General features: G+C 32.9%; 1 protein-coding gene across 2 annotated transcripts in view; it reads right to left on the bottom strand.

Annotated features, from left to right (window-relative positions):
- The window catches only part of LOC115883104 (neural/ectodermal development factor IMP-L2), a 108675-nt gene that overhangs the window by 6024 nt on the left and 75619 nt on the right, over positions 1 to 27032 (bottom strand). For both annotated transcript variants that reach the window (XM_030901398.1, XM_030901397.1), the window contains exons 2-4: positions 7705 to 7804; positions 6119 to 6291; positions 1559 to 1838 (exon numbers count right to left, since the gene is read on the bottom strand). In XM_030901398.1, coding sequence (XP_030757258.1) covers positions 1559 to 1838; positions 6119 to 6291; positions 7705 to 7804 — 553 coding nt within the window. The remainder of the gene's footprint in view (positions 1 to 1558; positions 1839 to 6118; positions 6292 to 7704; positions 7805 to 27032) is intronic.

The raw sequence follows: 27032 nt of genomic DNA on the forward strand, positions 1-27032 counted from the left end.
ATTATTCGTTACTACTTGTTTAGATTACTGTTTTTAAATATTTTAGTTACTGTCGTGGCGTCCCACGCATCCGGCGCCCCGGGCGTCGCCCGGCCCTTCCGCCGGCCCTGAGAACTGTCATCAGTCTGTTACACGCAACGTTTTGATCTGTATGCCAAATCGCACAGTTCAGATATTAAGACCAAATAGATAGCGATTTTTTTACACTACACGTTCATATTTTATAAAAGATAATTTCGTCGGTCTATAGTTTAGTACAATTCCCGCCAAACCTGTGGTCTGTGCAGTTTAAAAATATTCAGTATATTGAAAGATCGCAGATCTTATCTCTTTTTTTTTTCTTTTTTTCTAAAAAAAGCATGTAGACCTACTGACGAGCAAACTTTGTAGACTACTAAGAGCTAGTCTGGCCTTAGGATATATACCGAGAATTTGGAGGCTGACCAGGGTAGCTTTTATACCCAAGAATGGGCGTCTGGACTATTCTACGGCAAAGGCTTTTAGACCCATCAGTCTTATGTGGTTCGTACTAAAGGCTCTTGAGAAACTAATGGACAGGTTAATGGGAAAAAGACCATTTCACCAAGACCAGCATGCCTATCCAGCAGGACGATCAACCGAATCGGCACTCTATCAGCTAGTAAGCAAAGTGGAGTCGACGTTCGAAACAAGAGAAGTGCTTTTAGGGGCATTCCTCGACATAGAAGGGGCGTTTGATAACACCTCATTTCAGTCACTGACGAGAGCTACAAGGGACCTCGGATTAGAGGAGATCTGCTGCAGGTGGATAGACTGCATGCTCAAAAGTCGAGTGGCATATACCACCCTCCTAAATGAGACTGTTGCAGTCCGGGTGGCGGGAGGATGCCCGCAGGGGGGAGTTCTCTAAATAAATAGTACCTAAATAAGTACTCATTGATTCCTCGTCAAAAAATATATGAAAAAAAGTCACATGGGTATGGAAATACATAGTTTTAGAGCTACAGGATGTTAAAAAATTTTTAAATTAGGTTTTTTGTAATTATCTTAAATACCATTATTTTTTTATTTCAAATTGTCGTAGGTTGGACTAATAGTAATAATAACTAATAGTAATAATATTTAATAATAATCTTTAATAATATCTAATTAATTAAATTAAGTAAAATATATAATTTATTAATTTTATTTTTATTAATTGTGATAAAATTACGTTTACCTCATCAAGGAGGCTGAATTCGACAAAATATCAAGAGATAACTTTTAATTGGCATTAAACGGCCTACACAATTATGACATAAAAAAAGTCAGTGGCGTACATGTTTTTTTTTGGAAAAATATTCTAGTGATAACCCATATGCACGTCCCATGAATTTATCAACACTTTTTTAGCATTAAAATATGTAACACTTGTAGCAACTTTTACGCTTAAAATTTAATTCGAAACGCGAAAGTACTTGGATGAAAATTATAATAAAACGAAAAAATATTGCAAAAAATACAACTTTTGCATAAAATAATCTGGGGAGATAACAATAATTGACACGGTAAATTATTTTAATTTCTTTTTTTAACTTACCAATAATGTCCATGTAAGCTGGAGCCCAAAACGTAACTCTTGGACGATGGTGAGCGCCTAAAATCTTGTTGGCTAATAACTGAGTAAAATTCATTTCTCTCCCTCTGGCATTTGGTATGATAAGGTCAGTTGCAGCTTTATCTCTTTCCGAACCAGCCTCAGCTACACAGTAATATTTACCTTGGTGTCTGGGGAGGATGTAGTTGATCACAAGACGGGAAGCAACTTTTGCCAGTCCCACTGTACGATCGATCAAGTTTGAGTTTTCAAAACTCTCATTCTATAAAAAAGAAATAAAATTAGACTAAGACTTACTCAAAGAATGCATTTTATAGGAATACTAGCGTGTACCAGCGACTTCGTTCGCGTCGAATCATTTGTAATGGTGATGATAAAGCAAAGCAAGAATTTCCATTAACATACAAACTGGATAAGATTTTCTCACATTTATGTCAGCATGAGAAAAAACAATATGGCGATATTATTATATAACTTGGTAATATTTGAGGGGTAGTTTCATCTCGTTGGAATTTGACTTTCGAAAAATCCGTTTGCCAAACATAAGCTTTTTACGTCAAGCAGTTTAAGCAGAATCGTGGTTAAGAAATTACCCAACTTTTTGGGACACCCTTATGATTTTTTAAAAATTTCAAAATATGTAAAAAAACCAAATAAATTATGCTTGTCCAAGCGTTTTCCCGAAAGACTAACCGTTTTTTAAATAACAAATATTGTAATATTTGAGGGGCGTTTTTACCCTCTTGGAATTTGAGATTCGAGAAACCCCTCCTTATCGAACATCTACACCCCACAGTCAATCCGTTTGCCAAAAATCAGCTTTAAACGTCAAGCAGTTTAAGCAGAATCGTGATTACTCAATGGTCGTATTTTATGATACACCCTGTATAAATTTATAAAAAATCTTAAAATATGTAAAACAACAAAATAAAATATACGTGTTTAAGAGTTTTTCCGAAAAACTCACCGGTTTTTAAATAAAAAATATTTTAATATTTGAGGGATAGTTTCACCCCCTTAGAATTCGAGTTTCGAAAAATCCCTTCTTATCGAACCTCTACACCCTAAAGTCAATCTGTTTTCCAAAAATCAGCTTTTTACGTCAAGCGCTTTAAGCAGGATCGTGATTAAGCAATGACCAGATTTTTCGAAACACCCTGTATACATTTTTAAAAAATCTTAAAATATGTAAAAAACAAAATAAAATATGCGTGTTTAAGCGTTTTTTCGGAAACTTGACCGTTTTTTAAATAAAAAATATTGTAATATTTGAGGGGTGGTTTCACCCTCTTGGAACTGGAATTTCGAAAAAACCCTTCTTATCGAACCTCTACACCCTAGAATCAACCTGTATGCCAAAATTGAGCTTACGTTGAGTGGGTTGAGCAGGATGGTGATTAATCAGTATGTCAGTCACTTAAGGATTTTATATATTAGTATAGATTTTAAGATGCTTTATTCAGAACAATGAAAATATTTTCAGTCAACAAATTATTGAAGTACCAACTAAGGAATGCAATCCCGCACCAAAATCTCAATCCCGCAAACCCGCGGGATTAAAGCAATCAATCCCGCGGATCCGCAAAATTGCGGGACTGTAAACAATAGTCATACATTTGGTCCTAAATGGTACAAAAAGCATTGTACATTTTGCATAGGTCCACAATATATTGATATAGCGTGTATCTTAAACTAGCTGTACAGAAATTTGGACCGATGTATACAGGGTGTTCAAAAAATATATTTAATATTAAATAAACTTCAATTTTATTATAATTTATCTACTTATTTTATAAATAAAAATATTATTCTGATGTTGAAGTTTTTTTTAACGTATGTTAGTTATCTGCTTTTAGATACACTCTATATCAATAATTTTTTGGCATATGCAGAATGTAGAAAGCTTTTTGTATTTGTACTATTTAGGGCCAGACGTAAAACGTCGTATTTTCCTTAAAACCAAAAAAAAATTAAAAAAACGATCAAATTGTTGTTTCGTACTTGGTAAAAATTTCGATTTTTTAAAAATTGTAAATTTGCGGTAAAAAAGATACTTGACCAAATTTTCACACTCTTATAAAACACCCTGTATACGAGAATTCGCTAAATATATTTTCGAAAACCACATAGGTATCTTAATCACAATAGATGCATCTAAAACCTGGTCCAAACCGCATCTCAAAATCTTTTTTAGTTCAAGAGATATTCAACTTTAAATTTACCCTAAAATTTTGCTTGTCCCGATAATTATGTCCGGCAATTTATTTGACGAAAGTGTCCACAAGCACTAGTTAAAAGCTGTTCTTCACTTACGCACATACGCCAGAAAGAAATCTAATAACTAACTTGTTTGTTTCACTTATTTTTAATGGCCAAGCCGTAAGGGGAATCCCCCGGGTTCCGAGCGTCGACGCATCGGCCTGGAACGAAGCAGTTTGATCTTAATCGAGATCGATTGGGTTACCCAGTAATAATGTGTCGATCCCGCGGATCCCGCACGGTAAATCTCGCAACTTTGATCCCGCGGAACCTCTGAGGGATCCCGCATTTGCGGGATTGCATTTCCTAGTACCAACGCTTCGGTCTTTTTTTAGGATGTTTAGTTTTAAAAATTAAATAGATTTATTATTATTCGGAAATTCTGTGTATCATTTAATCATTATTCATTACAGCTGATCTACTTCGCTAGTTATTGAGTGTTTCGCGTTCCTGCTTCTCGTACACATTCGGAATATAATAAAAGATCGCCGACAATCGACAGGCTGTGTATGAATAGTCTGTGATCTTAGCATATCTTTAATAATGGAGTAAGGAGTGACATTTTTTTTAAACATCCGAGATCAGAGTTATGAATGTCCTAAGTAGTTTTACATTTAAATTTAGATTTTTTAAAAACGAATTTAATCCATTGAACAGTTCAATTATCTATTCAAATCATAAAATATAGATAAAGGAGGTGTGACTTGACGTTTACTGGTGCTTGTTGCCAAGTCAAAACTGTAAGTGTTGAAAGAAAAAAACGCTATAAAGATTAGTGATTAGATTAGTTATTTTTATTTATATTAATTTAATTTAGAACAAATGATTTATAGTACTCCTTTAGTGTTTGAAATTATTATCTTTTTTAATTAAGAATTTACCTTCATCTTCAAAGCTTCGATAAATTACATTTTTATTATTATTTACATTATTCAGTGAAAAGTTGTGAATTTGATGATGCGACACCACAGGAGTGTTTACTAATAACAAATTGATTGTGAATTTCTATTGCTTTATGTTTTAATACCGTATTATAAAAAAAACGGCGTCCAGTTGACTTGGAAATCAACGTCGATGACTTTCCCCATAAAATTTTACACACATATAAAATGTCAGCGATCTTCATTTCATAGCTATCGCTGACGCCGTTTTTTATCATACGGTAGTTTAAAACAACGTTCCAACACCTCCTGTATTATTTACAATTGAAACGTACTAAACTAGAAGTAACTATAATGGATAACACATTTATCGCTAACATAGGTGCAATTGTTTATTTTTAAATTTATGATTAAATTAAGGATAATAAAAGAACATATCGAGTAGGAAGACAACAACGAAATATTTCCTCCGATGTTTGTATATTATTTTCGACTCCTGCTAGTAGAGGGCGCCACCTACATAATTTTTAACTGATTTGAAGAGTAATAAATGAGTAATAACTTTTCGTCCGTACCTGTACAAAACTACTGAGTAAAAAAATAAATTTACGTCGTTTTTTACGTAAAAAAATGCCTCTTGGTAAAAATCGCTACGATTATTGGTTTACGAGATATCTGAAATCGAAATTATCAATACCTGTCATTATTGACATAAATTAAATATGTTGACTAAATAGTTATTAGACTGACATCATAAATTTGAAGGATTTTGTGCCAAAAGTTCAACAGAAACTGTTTTAAATCATCATTTTTTGCTAATTTAAAAAATAAAAATTTCCCAAATTTATTATTTCAGTGAAATAACTATCTACTCAACGTGTTTATTTTTCGTCAATAATGACATGTATTGACTATTTCCATTCTAAATAATTTGAGAACGGTTGCTCGTAGCGATTTTTACAAAGAGACTTTTTACGTAAAAAGTCACAAAGATGTATATTTTTTTCCTCGGTAGTTTTATAGAGGTACGGAAAAAATGATTATGCTTCAAAACAGTTAAAACACATGTAGGTAGCGCCATCTACCAGTAGAGGTCATATTGACATCAAAATCAAATTTTTCATGTCAAAAAACTCCTAGACACCAATTTTCATCCAAATATTGACGTTACTTCAGAAATTATTTGGAAAAAATCGAAATAAAAATGAAACTTCTACACCCTGTATAACCGAAACTAAGCATTTTAGGACATACATTTAGACGAACTTTGTAACTTATTTTTATCTACAGAATATGCTGCCGAAGTTTCCGGAATACAGTTCGGACCACCCTGGTAAATTCTCTAATTTGACTTAAGAAAGAAAAGTAAAAATAGATATTATATACATCACTCACTACTCACCTCAGTTATTCTCATGTGGTCCTTGTACCATTGAATAGTAGGTGGTGGAGAACCCATTGCTTCGCAGTAGAACTCCACATGGGACCCAACATTTTTCTTGATGTGTGGAATAGGGGCTTGACTAATTTTCACATAATCCCTCGAGTTTTTGTACTCATAATTTGCTATATTACCTGTGAAAAATAACAGCCATATAATGACTATGGACAACAGCAAAACAAATGTGAATGAAATTCTTAAGATATTTTTATTCGCGTAAAGCATTTTTACAAGATACTTAATTCTTGCGGAGGAAAATGAACGTAAAATTATTTTATGGAGAAATATCACTAAGAATTTTTTCTTATTTTAAGATAATCAGCTTTTAAAGATAAAGATTAAGTATACTTTAAAAGTTATATCTAGATATGTGATTAATAAATTTATAAGTGTTATAATTCATATAAGAAAAAACTCTTATCGAAAACTATATGATAGGTATACAGGGTGTTGGGTGTTATTGAAATGGTGAAAGGATTTGCGCTGACCAGTCTAGACTAAAGTCTGTCCAAGTCAGAGAAGATTTCGACAGACGACATCCAAAATTATACAGAAAATACAGGTAACAAATGTCATTGTCATGTATCCTCTCGTTGGACAAACTTTAGATATAGAGGGTGAGTCTTAAATAAGTGCAAATAATTTCAGGGCTGGTAGATCTCGATAAAAGAAACATATTTTCCATTTGATTTGATAATTTGATGATAGAATGACATATCATATGCCAACTTTTGACATTTTAAATTAAAAAAAATCGTATTTTAAATTTTAATCTAGAGTGACTAATTTTTAATCAAGAAAAATAGATTTAATCGTCTAATGTTTTTGTGTCTTGTCCTGTCCGGTTAAAAGATGCCCAAGTACCGTATTTTTAATCATATCTCAATTGTTTCAAATGGAGGGTGGCTCATTAGCATATTTGGAAATATCATTTTTTACGAATAATTTGGTACCACACACTTGGTATTTGGAGTCAAATTGTGGTTATGACCGCATGTTACAATTTCAAATAAACCATATGCGAAAATGTCAAAAGTTGACATATGATATGTCATTCTATTCAGAGTGCCATTTTCTATCGAATAATGTAAAAAAATACCGAGAGTGTCCTTTAAAAATCAAAAGTTGTCGTAATTTCCGGTGAAACAGGAAGTGACCAAAAACAATTGAATACGTCAATCAATCGTAATTTATGTCATATACTAACATACCAAATCTCGTTTTATTATCTGAAAAAAAAAAAATGTTGACACTTTTGAGACGCACCAGGTATAATTTTTGCTCATATTTTGAGAACCACTGGATTTTCTCTGGGTTTCTTTTTTATAAATTTGAAAATACTAATTAAAAAAATAAAAATACTCAACAAATACTCAATTTAAAAAAAATCGCGAAAAATACCCTATAAACGTGTTGTTGGGGTCGAAATATACCACCCCAAAAGATATTTTCACTTATCTAAGACTCACCCTGTATAGAAACTATGAAATGATCGTAAATATTTTAAATGATCGATACCTAATTGTTAAGAAAAACCTAGTTCTTACCATCTGGTATAGCGCTGACTTCATTGTTAATATCTTCTGACAGTCGCCGACTGTAACCAATTTGCAGGCAGAGTGTTGCGAATAATACTGATAAAATAACCTGGAATAGAATAAAACATTATGAGAAATAATAAAGATCTTTGTAAGGGTTAAGTAGGTAAAGGATACTTTTTGATTTATTCAGTAATATTTTTTTTTCTGTATTGAAAAAAAATCGTATTCAGAATATATATAGCTATGTATAGCTCTTCTCGTGTAAGTTTTCCTTTTTTAAGAAACGTTAGATTTTTAAATATATCCATTGGACGGAAGTGAAGTAAATAAGAAGTTTCACTTCAAATATGCGCACATAGTGTACACACAATTTTTTTTAGCGTTTTTCACAATGTTGAACTTAATATGTTTTATGTGAACAGGTGAGCTTATGTGTAGTCAGAGCAGGTATTCATTCATGTTATTTGCTATTAGTACGAGAGCTAGCAACGACGGAAAAACAAGTAGTTTAAGGGCTCGAACACACTGACGACGTCGTACCGGCCAGGCCGCAGCTACCTCTAAAACCATTAAATCAAATGATATAGCGCACACTAACGTCCTGGCCGTCCGTTGGTCGTTGCGGCCAGAAGACTGCACGGAAATATTATTATTTTCTGCCGCTTGTTGCCGGTTTTCTTCCAAATTAATAATTTTTCAGATGATATCCCTCAAATTCAAGGCACAATATTTTATTTTCTATAAGATATAGTGTTTTAGTGTAGTTTTTGCACACGTGCAGAAAATCCAAAGAAATAGTATACAGACTGGATCAAAGGTAAACTTAAATTTGATCCCTTTTTTTTATCAAGGGTCGATTCTAGTAAAAACTCAAAACATTTTTATATGACATACCTACTCTATTTATAGTTGGTATGATACCTGTTATTATACCTTTCAGTTTCGATGGTTAAAAAATAAAAAAAATAATATTTAAAGTTTTTCTACAACCACTTGTTTTTTTTTATTAAATTAGTTTTTTTAGTTGTATTGTAGTCATGTACAAGGAGGACAACTGTATTTTAAATATTATATTTAATTTAACGTTTTTCAAACAGGGTTCATTAGACTATATTTCTACTAGGTACATTATTTTGAAAAAAAATAAGAAAGTAACTTAAACATTCATAAAAATAGAAGTAATTACTGTTGTAGATTCTTCGTTATATTGTAAACATTGAAATAACTGGAAGCTAAACTTTCTACCTGCTTATATTTAGAGCCAGTGTCTGACGATCTTTTTTTACGATGGCCCTAATATGTTTACTTCTAAAGTCGATAAGGGCGCCATATCAGTAGAAAAAAGAAACAGAATATCTCCCTTTTTGTCGGTCGGCGTACACAATGCTTTTTGTTTGTTGTGAATAGCAACTTCGCTTTTTAGTTAACTCGGATATTTTAACATTTCTGAAACAATATTTTCTAATTGGTAAAACGTAAAAAATCGTTAGATTTGACAACTCTGTTGAAACTGGTCGTTCATCTGGCCGCAGCTAAAAACGCAATACATCCGGCCAGCCGACGGCCAGGTCGTTGCGACTTGGTCGTCAGTGAGTTCGAGCCCTAAGACGTGGCTCTTTGATATATCTTTTACTATGCTCTCTAGAACAGCATGCGGGCCCGTCTGGCTGCCGGTAAACGTTGCGTTCCCTATTGCGCATTGAAAGAAGATCCTATATTTTTATTAGTCCTTTAAATTCTAGTATTGAATATAAACCATGATACAAAGAATACAAGGTATGATATTGCGCAGGTTGGTCAGTACGTCACAGGTGATAAACAGTACCATTGGTCGGCAAGCTCCGCGCGCCAATTTCAAATTGTCAAACAGATGACACAAAAAATGTGAAAATAATTTTTCAAATGTCAAGCTCCATGATTTGACATAACTTTTGGGGTTATGTCCTAATTCTTCCCTATTTTAGGTCTTTTTTTATTAGTGGCAATTGAACAATACGGATATTTTTTTGTATTGGCGTATGACGTCACAGGTGGTATGCGCAAACTTAACGAAATTGGAGCCGCTATCGATCATACCTTGTTTTCTTTGTACCATGAATATAAACCGACCGAGTCTCCATAGCTCAGCGCGTAGAGTTTCCGACTACGAACCGAGGATTCAGAGTTCGAGACTGGGTCAGGGCAAAATCTTTTTTATTTTATTTTCATTTATATTCTGATAGTAAAGTATTAAATAATTCTGGTGATTAAAAAAAAACAAATATTTAATTCTTTACTATCAGAATATAAACGAAAATAAAATAAAAAGTTTTTGCCCTGACCCGGTCTCGAACTCTGAATCTTCGGTTCGTAGTCGGAAACTCTACGCGCTGCGCTATGGAGACTTGTTCGATTTATATTCAATACTAGAATTTAATGGACTAAATAAAAAATTATACCGGGTGCGTCTCAAAAGTGGCTCACCCCTATAACTTTTTTATTTTTTCAGATAAAACAACGAGATTTGGTATGTTAGTATATGATATAAATTGGGATTGATTGACGTATTCAATTGTCTTAGGTCACTTCCAGTTTCACCGGAAACAACTACAACTTTTGATTTTTAAATGGCACCCTCGGTATTTTTTTATTTTATTCGATAGAAAATGACACTCTGAATCGAATGACATATCATATGTCAATTTTTGACATAGTCACTCAAAAACAAATTCTATTTTAAATTTCAATCTATAGTACCATGGCTGTGTTAAAAACACTAATTTTTAATCAAGGAGGCTTGGAAAAATAGATTTGATCGTCTAATGTTTTTAGTGTCTTGTCCTGGCCGGTTAAAAGATGCCCAAATCGTATTTTTAATTATATCTCAATTTTTTCAAATGGACCGAGGCTCATTTGCATATTTGGAAAAAGCATTTTTTACGAATAATTTGATACCACACACTTGGTATTTTGAGTCAAATTGTCATTATGAACCGCATGTTACAATTTCAAATAAATCATATGTCAAAATGTCAAAAGTTGACATATGATATGTCATTCGATTCAGAGTGTCATTTTCTATCGAATATAGTAAAAAAATACCGAGGGTGCCATTTAAAAATCAAAAGTTGTAGTCATTTCCGGTGAAACTGGAAGTGACAGAAAAGAATTGAATACGTCAATCAATCCAAATTTATGTCATATACTAACATACCAAATATCGTTGTTTTGTCTGAAAATCAAAAAATTTATAGGGGTGAGCCACTTTTGAGACGCACCTGGTATAGGATATTCTTCCGATGCGCAGTAGTAAACGCAACGGGTATCGGCAGCCAGATGGGCCGCATGCTGTTCCAGAGAGCATAGCAAAAGATATATCAAAGAGCCAGCTTTCTTAAAATACTTTCTCGAAAACGACGCTATAGCTCATACACTATAGTCATAGTAAAAAAATGCATTACTGTGGTTCATGTATTAACGCGTGTTCAAGTTATCTCGACTCTACTCTAATTTGAGAAATTAATAATTCCATCAATGATAATACAAATTGGCGTCCAAACATTATTTTAAAAAAAATTGACCCCTCCGTGTCGGATAGTCCCCGATATCGACTGTTACGCACAAGTGTACGCTGGCCTTTAATTGGAATCTTCCTGTTTTTTCTTTAATGAAATGTTAAGTCGTAGTACCGACGGATACGATACACTACACAATATACTATAATTTACTGATAAGATAACGAGCTTTCTCGGAGTCGATGGCATTTCATGAATGGAAATAATGTTACGCGTACAAAATCCGTTAAAGAAGGAATCTACTATGTAGACCAGCGGCTTGCATTTATTTGCCTACATGACCGCGGGTAATGGAATATTTTATTTGTACAGGACGGATCACATCGTGTGAAGACAAGGTATGATTTTTATTTGTAACTTTAAAACTTCAAAATAAGAATTCAAATAATTTTAGTATTGAATTTTGACATTACAGGTGAGACACGAATACTTATTTGTGTAACTATTAATGACAACTTTAACTAAAGAGAAAAAAATTGTAAATTTTTGTTAAAATATTTGAAATCCTGGGAGATAAACAAGTACCAGTACTGGAGGACACCTCGCGGCAAGATTACGGAAAAGAGTTTTAAGCGAACTGAATGCGCTGAGACGACGCGACGACCATTCGTGCCATGAACTTTAGTACCTACGGCTCATGTCGAGGATGGAGAGCTGGCCTCTGTGGAGCCGTCTCAGATACTGGCTTTTGTTAAAGCCGTGAGACTGTATGATGAGTTATAACTCAAGAAAGGGGATTACACAATAGATCTGTAAGGTCGCGGTGATTAACTCCCCTCCTAAACATTCTACATTGTACAACATGTGCAAAAAGCTTATTTGTTGCACTCAGCATGATTGTCGCTCATGTGAAAAATATCATGCGTCGTGCAACAAATATGTCCTTTTTGCACTAGTTACACAAATAACTATTTTACTCCGAATAGACCAATAGTTTTTTTTCAAACGTCAAATAAGTATTAATATTTGCGACGTGAATGGCAATATATAAAAAAGTCATTTTAATGCTTAGGCATAAACATAGGGCATAAAAGTAAAGCACTTTTACGCCTAAGCATAAAAGTTTAATAAAGAGGATACAATTTCCGAACCGTACCCAAAGGGTAAAAACGGGAACCCTATTACTAAGACTTCGCTGTCCGTCCGTCTGTCGCAAAAGTCTATTTTATGAACCGCGATAGCTAGACAGTTGAAATTTTTACAGATAATGTATCTATGTTGCCGCTATAAGAACAAATACTAAAAACAGAATTAAATAAATTTTTATAAATAAAAAAGTACTTTCACTAAACATTATCTTTTAAGTAAGAATTTTACATAGAATCTTTCAAGCCCTCGGTGGCCGCGTGATTAAAGTGTTAGGACTTTACGCTGCTATGATGTTGGAGCCGTAATAAGGCAGGTTCGAATCCTAGTCAAGGCGACTTTTTTTAATCGTTTTTTTTAATTTTTACATATTTTTACATATTTATTTTTACTTTTTACATATTTATTATTGATTGATACAATTTTTAGTAATGTGTTTCTTCATTTTTTTTAAATTACTTATACGCGCATTCTAAATTTCAGCTAAATCGGAAAAAAAAATTTATAATAATATAGTGTCAAATGTTGTATAGATAATGAATGGTACAGAACCCTTCGTGCGCGAGTCCCACTCGCACTTGACCAATTTTTTTGTTCGTTAGGCAAATTTGTTTATCTGTAAACTTAACTGCTGGCAAGTAGTTTTCGTTGGATTAACGCAGCAGTGTTTACAAAAAATAACTATTTTATTTTGTAGATTTTCTTGCAGTAGCATATAGTGATGTGAAAACCGCATCTTTGTATCTCGACTCATAACCGAGAAATCCTGCAAAGCAGACGAAAATGGGACACCCTGTACACTGATATTTTTTCTTAAGATGTCTCCCTATTGCCGTTAATGGTGAAAACCAATAAATCGCATCGCATGCACCGACCGCAGCTAATTAGAATGGTCGTTTAGGTGCCGTTGGACCCCGATGGTACCAAGCACATGTTGTGACTCGTGCTTCGTGCTGCTGCTACAACGTCTGTTACCATGGGCAACAGGCCACTGAGCGCGTTCCATTGACATTGGACAGCGGCTACGTGTCATTCTCGCGTGATTTTTGTTTCTGGGTTAATTTGGTTTTATTCAATGGAACTCAAGTGGTAAACGATTAACGAGAAAATAAGTAAATCTAGAGAAGTTCTAAAATATTTCTTGATGCGATTGTCACGTTTTATATGAATCTTTCAATGTTTCAAATTCATACAAAGGCGGATATACAGGATATGTGATCTCTCCAAAAAAATCCTTTATGGGTATTTCGCTACTGCACTGCAAGAAAAGCTACAAAATAAAATAGATATTTTTTGTAAACACTTCCACGTTAAACCTAAACGGACACTGCTTGTAAGAAGTTATATATTTACACAGGGCACAGAATAAATTTTAATAACGCCAAAATTATAATGAAAGAAGCGATAGCCTTGCGAAAGCCTCTAAAAGAAAAATAAAAAGGCCTTTTTAATTCAATCTAATAAAAATAAATGTATCGCTCATGTATCTGTAGAGGTTAGTAATGTATGGCAATCGCTTCTTTGATTTTAAAGAACATAAAAGAAGAACAGTAAAATTAAAAAATAATCATACAGAAAGTTTGGGGCTTTTTGGTTTTACCTTATTAAGTAATTGTTATCAGGTAGTAATTGTTAATTTTGAAGTTTAACTTGATATAATGTCATTTTAACAGAACGTCAACGGTTTCTTGTAGACGTATATAACTGTTTTAAAAAAGTAAAGTGTTCTCGAATAGTTGAATTTAAATATTTTAAATAGTTTTTTTCTTTATTCTTTGTATTATTTTTGCTTCGACGACGGAAAAAGATAAACTTTCCGAAACGTTAAGCATTTTTTTTCCTTGTTAGGCAAATTTGTATAACTGTAAACATTACTTCTGACAAGCAGTGTCCGTTTAGGTTTAACGCAGAAGTGTTTACAAAAAATATCTATTTTATTTTGTAGATTTTCTTGCAGTGCAGTGGCGAAATACCCATAAAGGATTTCTTTGGAGAGATGAATCCGCCACATAGATATAGACATTTTTTAGGATATGTGATGATATACAGGGTTGTTCACCATATACGACACGGAGTATTGTAGCTAAACGATTAGATTTTTACAAATTGTAAGTTTTGGGTTCGTTGGAGGACTATTAGAGCTACAATTTAAAAAAAAATTACAAGTGACAGAGTGTCCCAAATAAATAAAAAATATCAAAGTTGTATTTTTTTAAATGAAACACCCTGTATATTATTGCATTTTTAGTTTCTACGATTAAAATAAAGGTAAATTTGATTAAGGCTTATTACACTTAAACCTTACCGTTTTTGAAATATTTTCAATTTTGCGAAATTGCAGTATAAATTTTAAGGCTTCATTTCTCCGAGGATATCAAAGTTTTTAATACTAAATATTTACTGAAGGTTATTTATTGATCAGTTATTGTGTTGCAATAATAAAAATTATACTACCTTATACAGAGTGTCGAAAAATTTATTTTAAATAATTACAAGCTTTAAACGGCAATAACTTATTTACTTTAAATAGAACACCCTGTATATTTTATGAGAATCAGATGCACAATTTAATTGTCTATCAAATTGTATTATACCACTTCTTACCTATTCCTCCAAGTTTTCGTAGAAAATGCATTTTCTTATAATTTACACCTCATTTATCAATATACCCATGGAATATTTATATTTTAGATTGTTTTTAAAATAACAAATGTACAAAATGTACAGGCAAGTAATATTATAGTTTTAGTAAAACGATAATATTACTAGCCCATTTGTATACAAAAAAGAAAACTATTTAAATCTTTATAAAAGAGTATACCATTAATTAAATATACCACCAGTATTTCCGCCCAAATACTAATTAATTACATACTTAATTATGTTCGTTAATAAATTATTCTAAATAAATGTGGATTTGAATCAGAAATCAATATAATAATAAGTTATGAAAATGAACGTCTCTGTTGTTATAAATAAGCATTTGTCAAAAACTTAAATATCAATTTTAATGTGTTACTTTTTACCACACTGGCTAATACACATACATAATTCAGTTTTTTAGTATTTGGAGCAATTATTATTAATCAACGCAAACAGTCAATTAATGTAGTTTGAATACTGGAATTATATTAATTGTTGTTCTTTAACAAATATTTAAACAGTTTTTTTTTTATTTTTTAATGAAATAAACGAACTATATCGACAATATTAGTATCTGTACTCTTTAAAAATAATCTAAAATGTCAGTATTCCATTGGTATATTGATAAATGAGTTCTAAATTACAAGAAAATGCATTTTCTACGGAAACTTGAAGAGATAGGTAAAAAATGGTATAATACAATTTGATAGACAATTAAATTGTGCATCTGATTCTCATAAAATATACTGGGTGTTCCATTTAAATTAAACAAGTTATTGCCGTTTAAAGCTAGTAATTATTTAAAATAAATTTTTAGACACTCTGTATAAGGTAGTAAAGTTTTTATTATTGCAACACAATAACTGATCAATAAATAAACTTCAGTAAATATTTAGTATTAAAAACTTTGATACCCTCGGAGAAATGAAGCCTTCAAATTTATACTGCAATTTCACAAAATTGAAAATATTTCAAAAACGGCAAGGTTTAAGTGTAAAAAACCTTAATCAAATTTACCTTTATTTTAATCGTAGAATCGTATTAACGTAGAATCGTATAGGGTGTTCCATTTAAAAAAATACAACTTTGATATTTTTTATTTACTTGGGACACTCTGTATCTTGTAAAAATATTTTTAAATTGTAGCTCTAATAGTCCTTCAACGAACCCAAAACTTAGAATTTGTAAAAACCTAGTCGTTTAGCTACAATACTCCGTGTCGTATGTGGTGAACAACCCTGTATATATACTATGTATGAAAACGGTCGATTATTATGTAAAATATAGAAGGTACCGATATAGGAGGTACCAAAAAGTTAAATATAAAAGTTATAGGGTTTATAAATATCTATTAGCGGGTAATAAATTTAAATATACATGGTCGGTCATAAAGTCGTGGCACATCAAAGTTTCATTTTTTTTAAATGGGACCCCCTGTATATTATTGCATATTTCGGTTCTTCCTTCAATTCTAAGCAAAAATCGAAATACACACAATGTACCTCAAACCAACCATTTTCGAGTTCTTGACTTTTGAAAATATCACTTAAATAATTTATTTGATTTAATTAATTTCGATATGTTCAGTTCCATTTGAAGAGGCCATTCTGCCGAAACTGTGATACTTAATAATACTTGACGTTAGTTCTCAAGTTAGCATTTATAGATGTATAAAATGAGAGTATATCAAGTCTGGAAATTACAAAATTTTCGTTTAACATTTCAATTCTTCAATTATGTAAGAACTGATATATGCAATAATATACAGGGGTTTTATTTTAAAAAAATAAAGTTTGATGTAATACAACTTTAAGACCGACCCTGTATATACTTAAATTTACTAATAGCTAATAGGAATTTAAAAACCCATTACAACAGTATCACAATTTCGGCAGAATGGCATCATTAAATTAAACCAAACACATCGAAATTAATTAAATCGAATTGTTTCAGTGATATTTTCAAAAGTCAATCGGTCAACTCGGAAACGGTTGGTTTGAAGTAAATTGTGTGTATTTCTTATTTTTGCTTGGAATTGAAGGAAGAATTAAAATATACAATAATATACAGGGTAAACAATACATTTAATACATATATATGAATAATACATACATTTAAAAAAATGAAACTTTGATGTACCAGGACTTTATGACCGACCTTGTATACATAAATTTATTACTCACCAATAGATATTTAAAAACCCCATAATTTTTGTATTTAACTTTTTGCGGTACCTTGTATATTTGACCTAATAATCGACCGTTTCCATACATAAAAGCGACCCTGTATATAAATCCCGAACTTTATTTTTCCTAGAAAAAAAAAGTATGAAGGCAAATTATTTTCTAAATTAGCTGATGATTATCTACACTGTTCTATAATATGAATTTTTTAGTGCCAAACGTTTTTGTAAAAAGTCGAGATTATTGTGGTTTTGGTTCATCCTGTATAAACAAATATCTTTATAACAAAATAAGAGAAACCAACCGAAACATTATCTATGAGTAAAGCTATGAGTTAATCGCATTTCCTGAATTTTTTATTCTGTCTCTGTATTTACTTATTTTTCTGGACAAAACACCAATAAATCTTAATGAATGTAAATTCCATCGTAAAGAACGGCCGTGAACGTTGGTATAGTCTCGGTCGATAATAGCTATTTATGTAACTAGTACCTAAAATGATGTTTTTTAGGACGAATCATTACTGTTTGCGGACGAGGCGTTAGCCGAGTCCGAAATAGTAGATGAGTCCTAAAAAACATAATTTAGGTACGTGTTACATACACTATTTTTTGTCATACGCTTTTTACAGTTTTTTAGAACGCATATTTGCAAATTTTCCATATTTGAAATTATAATGTTTGAAAAAGTTGGCTTATAAATTCATATCTTAGTAACGAGTTTGTTTATTTCATCGCATTTTGACATGTCATTCGAAATTTGTCACAAAATCACACAAATTCATCAACAATTTTAAAATGTTCCAAAATCCCGAACATATTGCTAATAAGGCCAAAGAAATCGTGTTGGATTTACTTCCTGTGAAGTCTCGTGCCATTTACCAGAAAGAATATGATGTTTTTAATGAATGGAAAGACAAAAATGGCGTATTCGTTGTAAATGAAGATGTATTGCTAAATTATTTCCACGAAAAAAGTAAGTACCTAGGTACCTATTTAAAAGAGGCTTTTAAATTAAAATATTCTTAAATTACAGTCACAAACATTCAAACCATCGTCAATTTGGTCGAAATATTCCATGCTGAGAGCAGTGTTAAGTGTTAAAGAAGATATTTATATTGACAAATTTCCAAAACTTATTGCTTTTTTGAAGAGGAATTCGGTTGGTTACGAGCCTAAAAGTCTAAGGTTTTGTCCATAAAAGAGATCGGTGATTTTTTGGCCACGGCTAGTGATGAAACTTATTTACTTACTAAGGTAAGTTTGCGATAATGATTTTTAAAATATATAGATGGTTTCTTATTCCATTGTATTTGATTTTTAGGTAGCTCTTGTCATTGGCCTTTGTGAGCATGTAGAAGAGAAGAATTGTACTCTCTACGAGTGCAAGACATCATAGAAAAAGACAACAGCTGCCTTTTAGTTACCCTTGCGGATACAAAAACTAATATCAAAAGAGTGTTTCCGGTGGTGAACGAAGGGAACGTTGTCAATCCAGTTGAGTTGTATAGAAAATATGCTTGTCTTAGGCCAAAAAATGTACCACATGATTATGTCTTCATCTCTTATCGTAAAGGAAAATGCACCGTGCAACGAGTCGGCATTCATTCATTTGGGAAGATGCCATCGATTGTAGCAGCATTTTTAAAGTTGTCGAACCCAAACGAATATACAGGTCATTGTTTCCGACGTAGTTCTGCTACTCTTGCTGCAGATGCAGATGTGGATTTTACATCGCTGAAACGCCTAGGAGGTTGGAGGTAAAAATTTTAATATTTTCCGATCTTGTTCTAAACAACAATAATTATTTAGGTCGTCCACAGTGGCCGAAGGTTACATAGAAGAATCTATTGAGAAAAAGAAGAAAGTTTGCAAACTGCTAATGGGGGAAAAGAAAATCGCGACCACTTCCACGGATGTATTACCAAGTACATCATCGTTCGCATTTACTCCACCTCATCAGAAAGTAAATTTACCTGCCAATGGAGGAGTCGTTTCGATTGCAGATGCAAGTTTTCAAAATGCACAAAATTGTTCATTTCATTTTTATTTTTCCAAATAACTTAGCTTTTGATATTGTTAGTATTTAATAATTTAAAAATCAAATACAATGGAATAAGAAACCATCTATATATTTTAAAAATCATTATCGCAAACTTACCTTAGTAAGTAAATAAGTTTCATCACTAGCCGTGGCCAAAAAATCACCGATCTCTTTTATGGACAAAACCTTAGACTTTTTAGGCTCGTAACCAACCGAATTCCTCTTCAAAAAAGCAATAAGTTTTGGAAATTTGTCAATATAAATATCTTCTTTAACACTTAACACTGCTCTCAGCATGGAATATTTCGACCAAATTGACGATGGTTTGAATGTTTGTGACTGTAATTTAAGAATATTTTAATTTAAAAGCCTCTTTTAAATAGGTACCTAGGTACTTACTTTAAACAAATAACTTAGCTTTTGATATTGTTAGTATTTAATAATTTAATTATAAATATATGTATAATTTTATGTGATTTTGTGACAAATTTCGAATGACAAAATAAAACAACCAAATAACGAATTTAGACATTTTAGTCCATAAAGGTTGCCATGACGACCTTTACGGCCTAGGCCGAAAAAGAAACATTTTACGGACTGAAATGAGTCCGTAAAATAGCTGTTTTTGGGAGCGTATGACAAAAAAGTTATATTTTACGTAACTCGCTATCAAGTGTCATTAAACTAAAGAGGTTGCCTGATAACTTTGAACCAATCAGGACACTGAGTTTTAGCGCGTCATCGAGATTCGAGATACAACTTATAATTTTTTTTACATAATGGGTAACTACGAAATCATTACACTTTTTGTAGAATAAATTTGAACTCTAAGTATGTATGTAAATACGTCAAAAAACCATACAGGGTTAAACCGGAAGCGATATTCATTTTCTTTTAATGAAGAATGGAAGTTTTAATTTTTAATGAACACTCATCGCCACGAGAAACAGATAATCCACGTATTTTAAAGTTTATATATTGTGTTTATATGTATATTGTGATATTTTGTTCTACTGGACCGATTTTGATGATTTTTTAAGCAATTTGTAGCTAAATTATTTTTTTCCATAGCAACTGTTAAAATTGCCCATATATGAAATTGCCTTATAAAATAGTAGATAAAATAGTACTTTAACCGCAAGGGTACATTAAATGATACTAAGAGCGAGGATAGGTTAACAACTTTATTTCTTCTGGCACGTTTTTTAATTGCTTCCATTTTTGAAAATTTTTGTAATCCTTTTCATAAGTTATTCGGAATTTAAATGGGAGTAGTTTGGATATGGCATTTGTCGCCTCAGCCTAAATATCTGTTGGTAATTTACTTATTTCGTTTAATTCGTTTTGAACAATTTCTGGCTCCAATTTAATCAGCAATCGACATGAAAGAGAATTAAAAAACATTGACTCAAAACTGACAACTAAAGAGACAGCTTTATTTATTTGTCAAATTACATATAAACCAACGCCAACTCCAGCACAATATTTTTCTACTATATAGTAATAAATTCCTTGAAATAATAATTTCTGAATATTTTTTAAAACGTAACTCGCTATGGAAAAAAATATTGTTTTATACATGACAATAAAATTGCATTATCGTCTCCCGAAATTAATTCACTCGCGATTTCATCGCACGAAATATTTTTATTTTATTTTGGACCTAATATGATTCTTTTTATATTTTTGGACATATTGGCTTACTACACGACTAACTAATATAAAATTAAAAATCTAAGTGCAACTAGGCTGTTATTAGAATTTTATTTCATAATGAGTGAAAATCAACAAAAACAAATTTCATTTTAAACAGAAAATATTGAAAACAATTTTAATTATTTCTCACAGCTAATAGTCTGTATTGCCTCCTCGAGCCTCAATGCAAGCTGTGAGACGACGTGGCATGCTCTCAATTAAGTTGTCCAGAAGATGTTGAGGAATGGCTTCCCATGTTTCCAGCGCAGCAATTTTCAATTCATTTAAGGTGGGGGATCATTCCTATTGGCAATATGGCGTTTTAGCATGTCCCAAGCATGCTCGATCACATTCATATCTGGAGACATCGGTGGCCACCACAATTTCCTTATACCCTCTTCCTCACAAAATTCGCGAACAGCTAAAGTGCGATGGGGAGGAGCATTATCGTCCGTGTAAACAAATTCATCCCCCACTGCCCCTCGAAATGGACGCACAATAGGCTTTAAAACGTCTCTAAGATATGAGGCACCTGTCATTGTGCCATTAATAAAAACCAGAGGAGTTCGATCTCCGTGCATTATACCTGCCAATACCATAATGCTTCCCCCTTGAAACGGGACACGGTGTTGAGCTGCATTCAAGCGTGCTCGTCTTCCAGATGCTCTCCAGACCAAAGTTCGTCGCTAGTCTGGCAGTAGGCCTATTCTTGTTTCATCACTAAACATGACGAAATTCCAATTAGGTCCATTTGCTCTCATCTCCTCAGCCCATTGTAGTTGCGTAATTTCGTGCTGTAAATTAAACTTCGGAACACGTAGAGGCCTCCTTAAATGTAATCCTCTGTCATGGAGTTTTCTTGCTATGGTCTTTCTTGAAACATTTACTCCTTCATGGCGAGCTAACTCATTTTTAATAGCAGTACTAGAAAGCAGAGGATTGCGTCGTGCAATTAGGGATATTTGTAAATATTTATAGTAACTCTTTTTCCACCTCTTCCAGGCCGGTCTGTAACCTCGTTTGTCTCCCTGATTTTTGTTAATATTCGCGAAACATCGCTTTGGTTAACTCCTACAATTTCAGCTATTACAACTTGCCGGTAGCCCTGTTGAGACAGTGTTACTATTGTGACTCTATTAAACTGTGAAATAATGTTTCTAGGTATTTTAAGGCCAAAACAATGGTCAAATTTCTTCTGAAACCCATAAGAGACCACAAATCGAAATGTACAAGAATTTGTAATAATATTGGGTCTGAACGATAAACATTGTTTACCATATCCATTTTAACAAAAAGAATGTTTATTACAGATTATCAAAGCTATGTATAAAAAAATATTCTTTCCATACATTACAAAGATTCCTTTCCATACATTTTTAAACAATATATGCAATAATTTTGGCCATGTGTATATATATTTTGATAAAAGTATTTATTCGTTGAAAGTATAAACATTATCTACTATTAACCCGGTATCCAACGGTGTATATCGGTATATCCAACGCTTCTTCGATATCGAGAAAGTAACAAATTATTCATCGAATAATCACCATGGGTAATTTGACTGCAGCCATTAATCTTCGTGTCATGGCCAAGGTATTTATTATGGGAAGATTTTTATCGGCGCGATGAGATTTCTGATAAAGTTGTTTCGCTGGTGCAGTCAGCTAATTGAGTAATTATGTATTACTACTGCATATATTTACAACCCCGTAACTTTCCTGCCGCAGTTTTTTTTTCATGTTTTACAATTAATTGCTCTGATAATTTATTGCTTTAATTTAGTAAGTAAAGTAATTTTTCAGAATATGCAATGATAATTTTGTGCAAAATCGTTATAACAACTGATATTAGTAGCTTTAAATATTTCTTGTTAAACATTTTTAAATTAAATTTTATGTATTGCAATTTGATCATGAACGACTATACAAAAACCCCTATTATACTACATAGTTATTTATATCTCAAATGAATTAAACTTTCAGTTACATAATCGAGGGCGCGATTGTTAAATTCATAGTTGCCAACCCTGGACATAGCACGGCGCACCGGAATTTACATTTCGCGCTGGGGATTCAGGTGGTAGCCTTGCTTACAAATGTCAAGTTGTCGCATTTATTTATTTATTTCCTGACATTGTCATTCGTTTTGACACTTATTACGAGTTTTTGGTTTAAATAAATAGTGTTGCGATACTTTAAGCTTGAAAATGTTTACTAGCAGACCTTGCAGGTCGAACATTGTTCTTTTTAGAACCTCTTTTAGTGCGAAGTGGGGGTACAAGCCGGTTTAATAGCCGTAAAAACTCATCGCAACTTTATTAGAATATTTTGAACGGGAAAGCGGTAGAAATGGTCATTCATGTCCCTTAATGTGAGTTTTGTTGATGTTAATAATAACTGTTTATATATAATAATATAATATTAGCTTCTGTACATAGCGTTTAACGCCTTGGGAGTAGCAAGGTACAGGTTGCCATCCTAGAGCCGTTCAGTATACAAGGAAGGTAATGTCGCTAGCACTACGCTTCAACCGCCTATTATTATCTCCGGATTATGAATCCCAAGTACTCATTTAAGGCTGAGTCGGCCTAGGTACTCAAACTATTTTTATTTTATTCAAACAGTCGGCTGATGAAATGCCGGGTGTAGGATTCGAACCCACAACCTTGAGATTGGTAGACGAGAGCTGTACCTCTACGCCACCGGGCATCTTTTTATATATTTATAATTAATTTGTGAAAATAATGAAAATAGTAAAAAATGTTAGTGTCTTCTTCCAAAAGTGAATATATCAAAAAAAAATAAAGCCATGGAGATTAACTTAAAAATAAACTGTCGAGAAAAGATGTACCTAGATCATAAAATGATTTTCAAAATCCTTGCTATTTTAACATTCCACAGAGTGTTTCAAAATTTCACTAAAATAAAAATTTAAATTATTTAGCTACAAATTGCTTAAACAATCATAAAAATTGGTCCACTAGAACAAAATATATTAAACATTAAAATACATGAAAATTTTAAGGTGCCCGTTTTTCGTGCCGCTGTATTTTAAGTTGTCACCCTGTATCGATCTATTAATCTAGAAAAGCGAAATCTAAGGAACTAACTCAGCTTTAATTGGACGTTTAAGTGTCTCAGCGTGACAACGTACGTCCCGTAAATTAGACACGATTCGCATCTGGCCGAGTCGCGCGATCGGTCACCTTCACGTTCGAATTGGCTCCTACGAGCGATATCTGGTGCCAGTCCGTCTGCCAAACCAGCTGCCGATCTAGTCGAATACCTAGAATTCAACTTTACAGAATATTACACAAGTTGCCTGCCTCATGATTCGGCCGTATCTACATATCGTACGTTTTTCGTACGATCACGATATTAATTAGTCCTTTCTATGAATTAGTCCAATAACATTAGGGGTTTTCAACAAAAAAAGTTGTCGCTTTGGATAAAGCGACCGTCATTATGACGGACTCTCCGTTTAAACTTGATTTTCATGCATCCGTTGTCCGACGATACGTTGATACGATTAATTTTATTGGTAGAATTTAAAGGCTTTGATTGGTTAGAAAATAACGCAGTTTTTAAATTTATTGCATTTTCATGCCTCCGTTTATCGGATAGTTGGTGTCATATTATATTTTCGTTTCCATAACGATTTTGGTATTTTACTTATATGTTTATTAAGGTTAGATTAAATTTGTCAAAAAAGTGTCAAAACGTCCGTTACCGTATGAACGGGTCCGTTGACGGGCTGAAGTAAAATGTTTACGGATGAAAAGTGGCGCGAAAATGCTATGACCAATCAGAGCACCGTCGGACCATCGTATCAACGTATAACGGATGCATGAAAATCAAGCTTTTTATTCAGATGCGATGTCCGTTCAAATATCTGACAAATAAATTCAATCAATTCGAACGAGACGAGAGCGAGACGAGCGCGAGACATTCCAATTTTGCTAAGTGTGTACGGGTCTCGCGTAGGGTTGCCACCTGTCCTTTTTGGAACAAATTGTCCTTTTGGCTTGTTTTGACCTAAAAAGTCCTTTTTATTTATGTATTTCCCCTGAGAAAATTATCTACAGCAACCAGCAATACTCCTTTCGTTCAAATTTAATTAGACATTTTATAAAACTTATATACAGGGTGGTCCGAACTGTATTCCGGAAATTTCGGCAGCATATTCTACAGATAAAAATAAGTAAAAAAGTTCGTATAAATGTATGTCCTAAAATGCTTGGTTTCGGAAATACAGGGTGTAGAAGTTTCATTTTTATTTCGATTTTTCTTCAAATAATTTCTGATGTTCCGTCAATATTTGGATGAAAATTTTGATGTCAATATGGCTCCTACTATTAGTAGAGGGCGCTACCTACATATTTTTAACTGGTTTGAAGAGTAATAACTTTTCGTCCGTACCTGTATAAAACTACCAAGTAAAAAATATACATTTACGACGTTTTTTACGTATAGATATTTTTGAGTGAAGTCACAGAGATGTATATTTTTTTCCTCGGTAGTTTTATACAAGTACGGACAAAAAGTTATTACGCTTCAAAACAGTTAAAACATAGGTAAGGGGCGCCCTCCACTAGCAGGAGCCATATTGACATCAAAATCACATTTCTCATGTCAAAAAACTCCCAGACATCAATTTTCATCCAAATATTCACGTTACTTCAGAAATTATTTGAAAAAATTGGCGCTGGGAGGCACGTATAGCCGCCCATACTAAAATATGTTAATATCTCGAAAACTGCGACTTTGACTGATTTTGATGTTATTACAAATTTTGTTGCAAATATTATTCCTAATCTTAATTTGAAAACCGCGTTTAGCTAGCTACTGTAATTTTGGAGTTACGATTTTTTTTAATTTTTAATCCCCTCCCATACTCCCTTATCAACCCCCACCCCCACCAAAAACTAATGGCCAGATTCTCGGGTGCCCCAGTATTTTTGTGCCAAATTTTGGTTAAAATCCGTTTAGCGGTTTTTGAGTTATCGTGTTACAGACGGCAGACGGACAGACGGACACCATGAAAATATTTTGTATTTAGGTCATTTATGACCCAAATAACTCATTTTGAATGAAATTAAAAAAAACTTTTTTTGTCGATCTTAATAACCTACCATACCAATTGGTATGGTCGGCTAAAAAATCAAAATAAAAATGAAACTTCTACACCTTATAGTAGAACTAAGCATTTTAGGACATACATTTATACGAACATTTTTACTTATTTTTAAGTTTCCGGAATATAGTTCGGACCACCCTGTATATTTTTTTTCAAATGGTACCAGTCATTTTAACGCCTAGGCATAAAAGTAAAGCACTTTTACGCCTAAGCAGAAAAGTACGAAAATATATTATTAAACTGACATAAGCGTCAAATTCAATGAGTTTAACCATAATTTCTCTTAAGAAGAGTTGAAAAATATATATTTTTGATTTATTAGCCGACCATACCAACAGGTATGGTAGGCTATTAAGATCGGCAAAAAAAAAAGTTTTTTTAATTTCATTCAAAATGAGTTATTTGGGTCATAAATTACCTAAATACAAAATATTTTCATGGTGTCTGTCTGTCTGTCTGTCCGTCTGTAACACGATAACTGAAAAACCGCTAAACCGATTTTAACCAAATTTGGCACTGTGGCACCCGAGAATCTGGCCATTAGTTTTTGGTGGAAGTGGGGGGTTGGTAAGGGGGTATAGGAGGGTGTTAAAATTTTTTTATAAAACTCCAAAATTACAGTAGCTAGCGAAACGCGGTTTTCAATTTAAGATTAGGAATAAGATTTGCAACAAAATTTGTAATAACATCAAAAGCAGTCAAAGTCGCAGTTTTTGAGATATTGCGTGTTTCCGTAGTCCGTTTTTGAGAAAATCCGTGTGGAGAACTCCAAACTCCCATCGGACGCGACCCCAGGTGGCGGATAGGGAAAATAACCGCGGACTAAAATTGGAAAAATTCCTTTACTTTGAAACTAAAAGAACTGCCTACCAACTTTTTATTAACATATTTTAGTATGGGCAGCTATACGTGCCTCCCGGCGCAATTTTTTTTTAATATCTCTGAAACTATCGAAATAGATTTACTCATATCTTAGGATTATGTAAAGTGA

Source organism: Sitophilus oryzae, unplaced genomic scaffold (genome assembly GCF_002938485.1).
Source record: "Sitophilus oryzae breed Bouriz unplaced genomic scaffold, Soryzae_2.0 scaffold_1809_pilon_pilon, whole genome shotgun sequence".
Lineage (NCBI taxonomy): Eukaryota > Metazoa > Arthropoda > Insecta > Coleoptera > Curculionidae > Sitophilus > Sitophilus oryzae.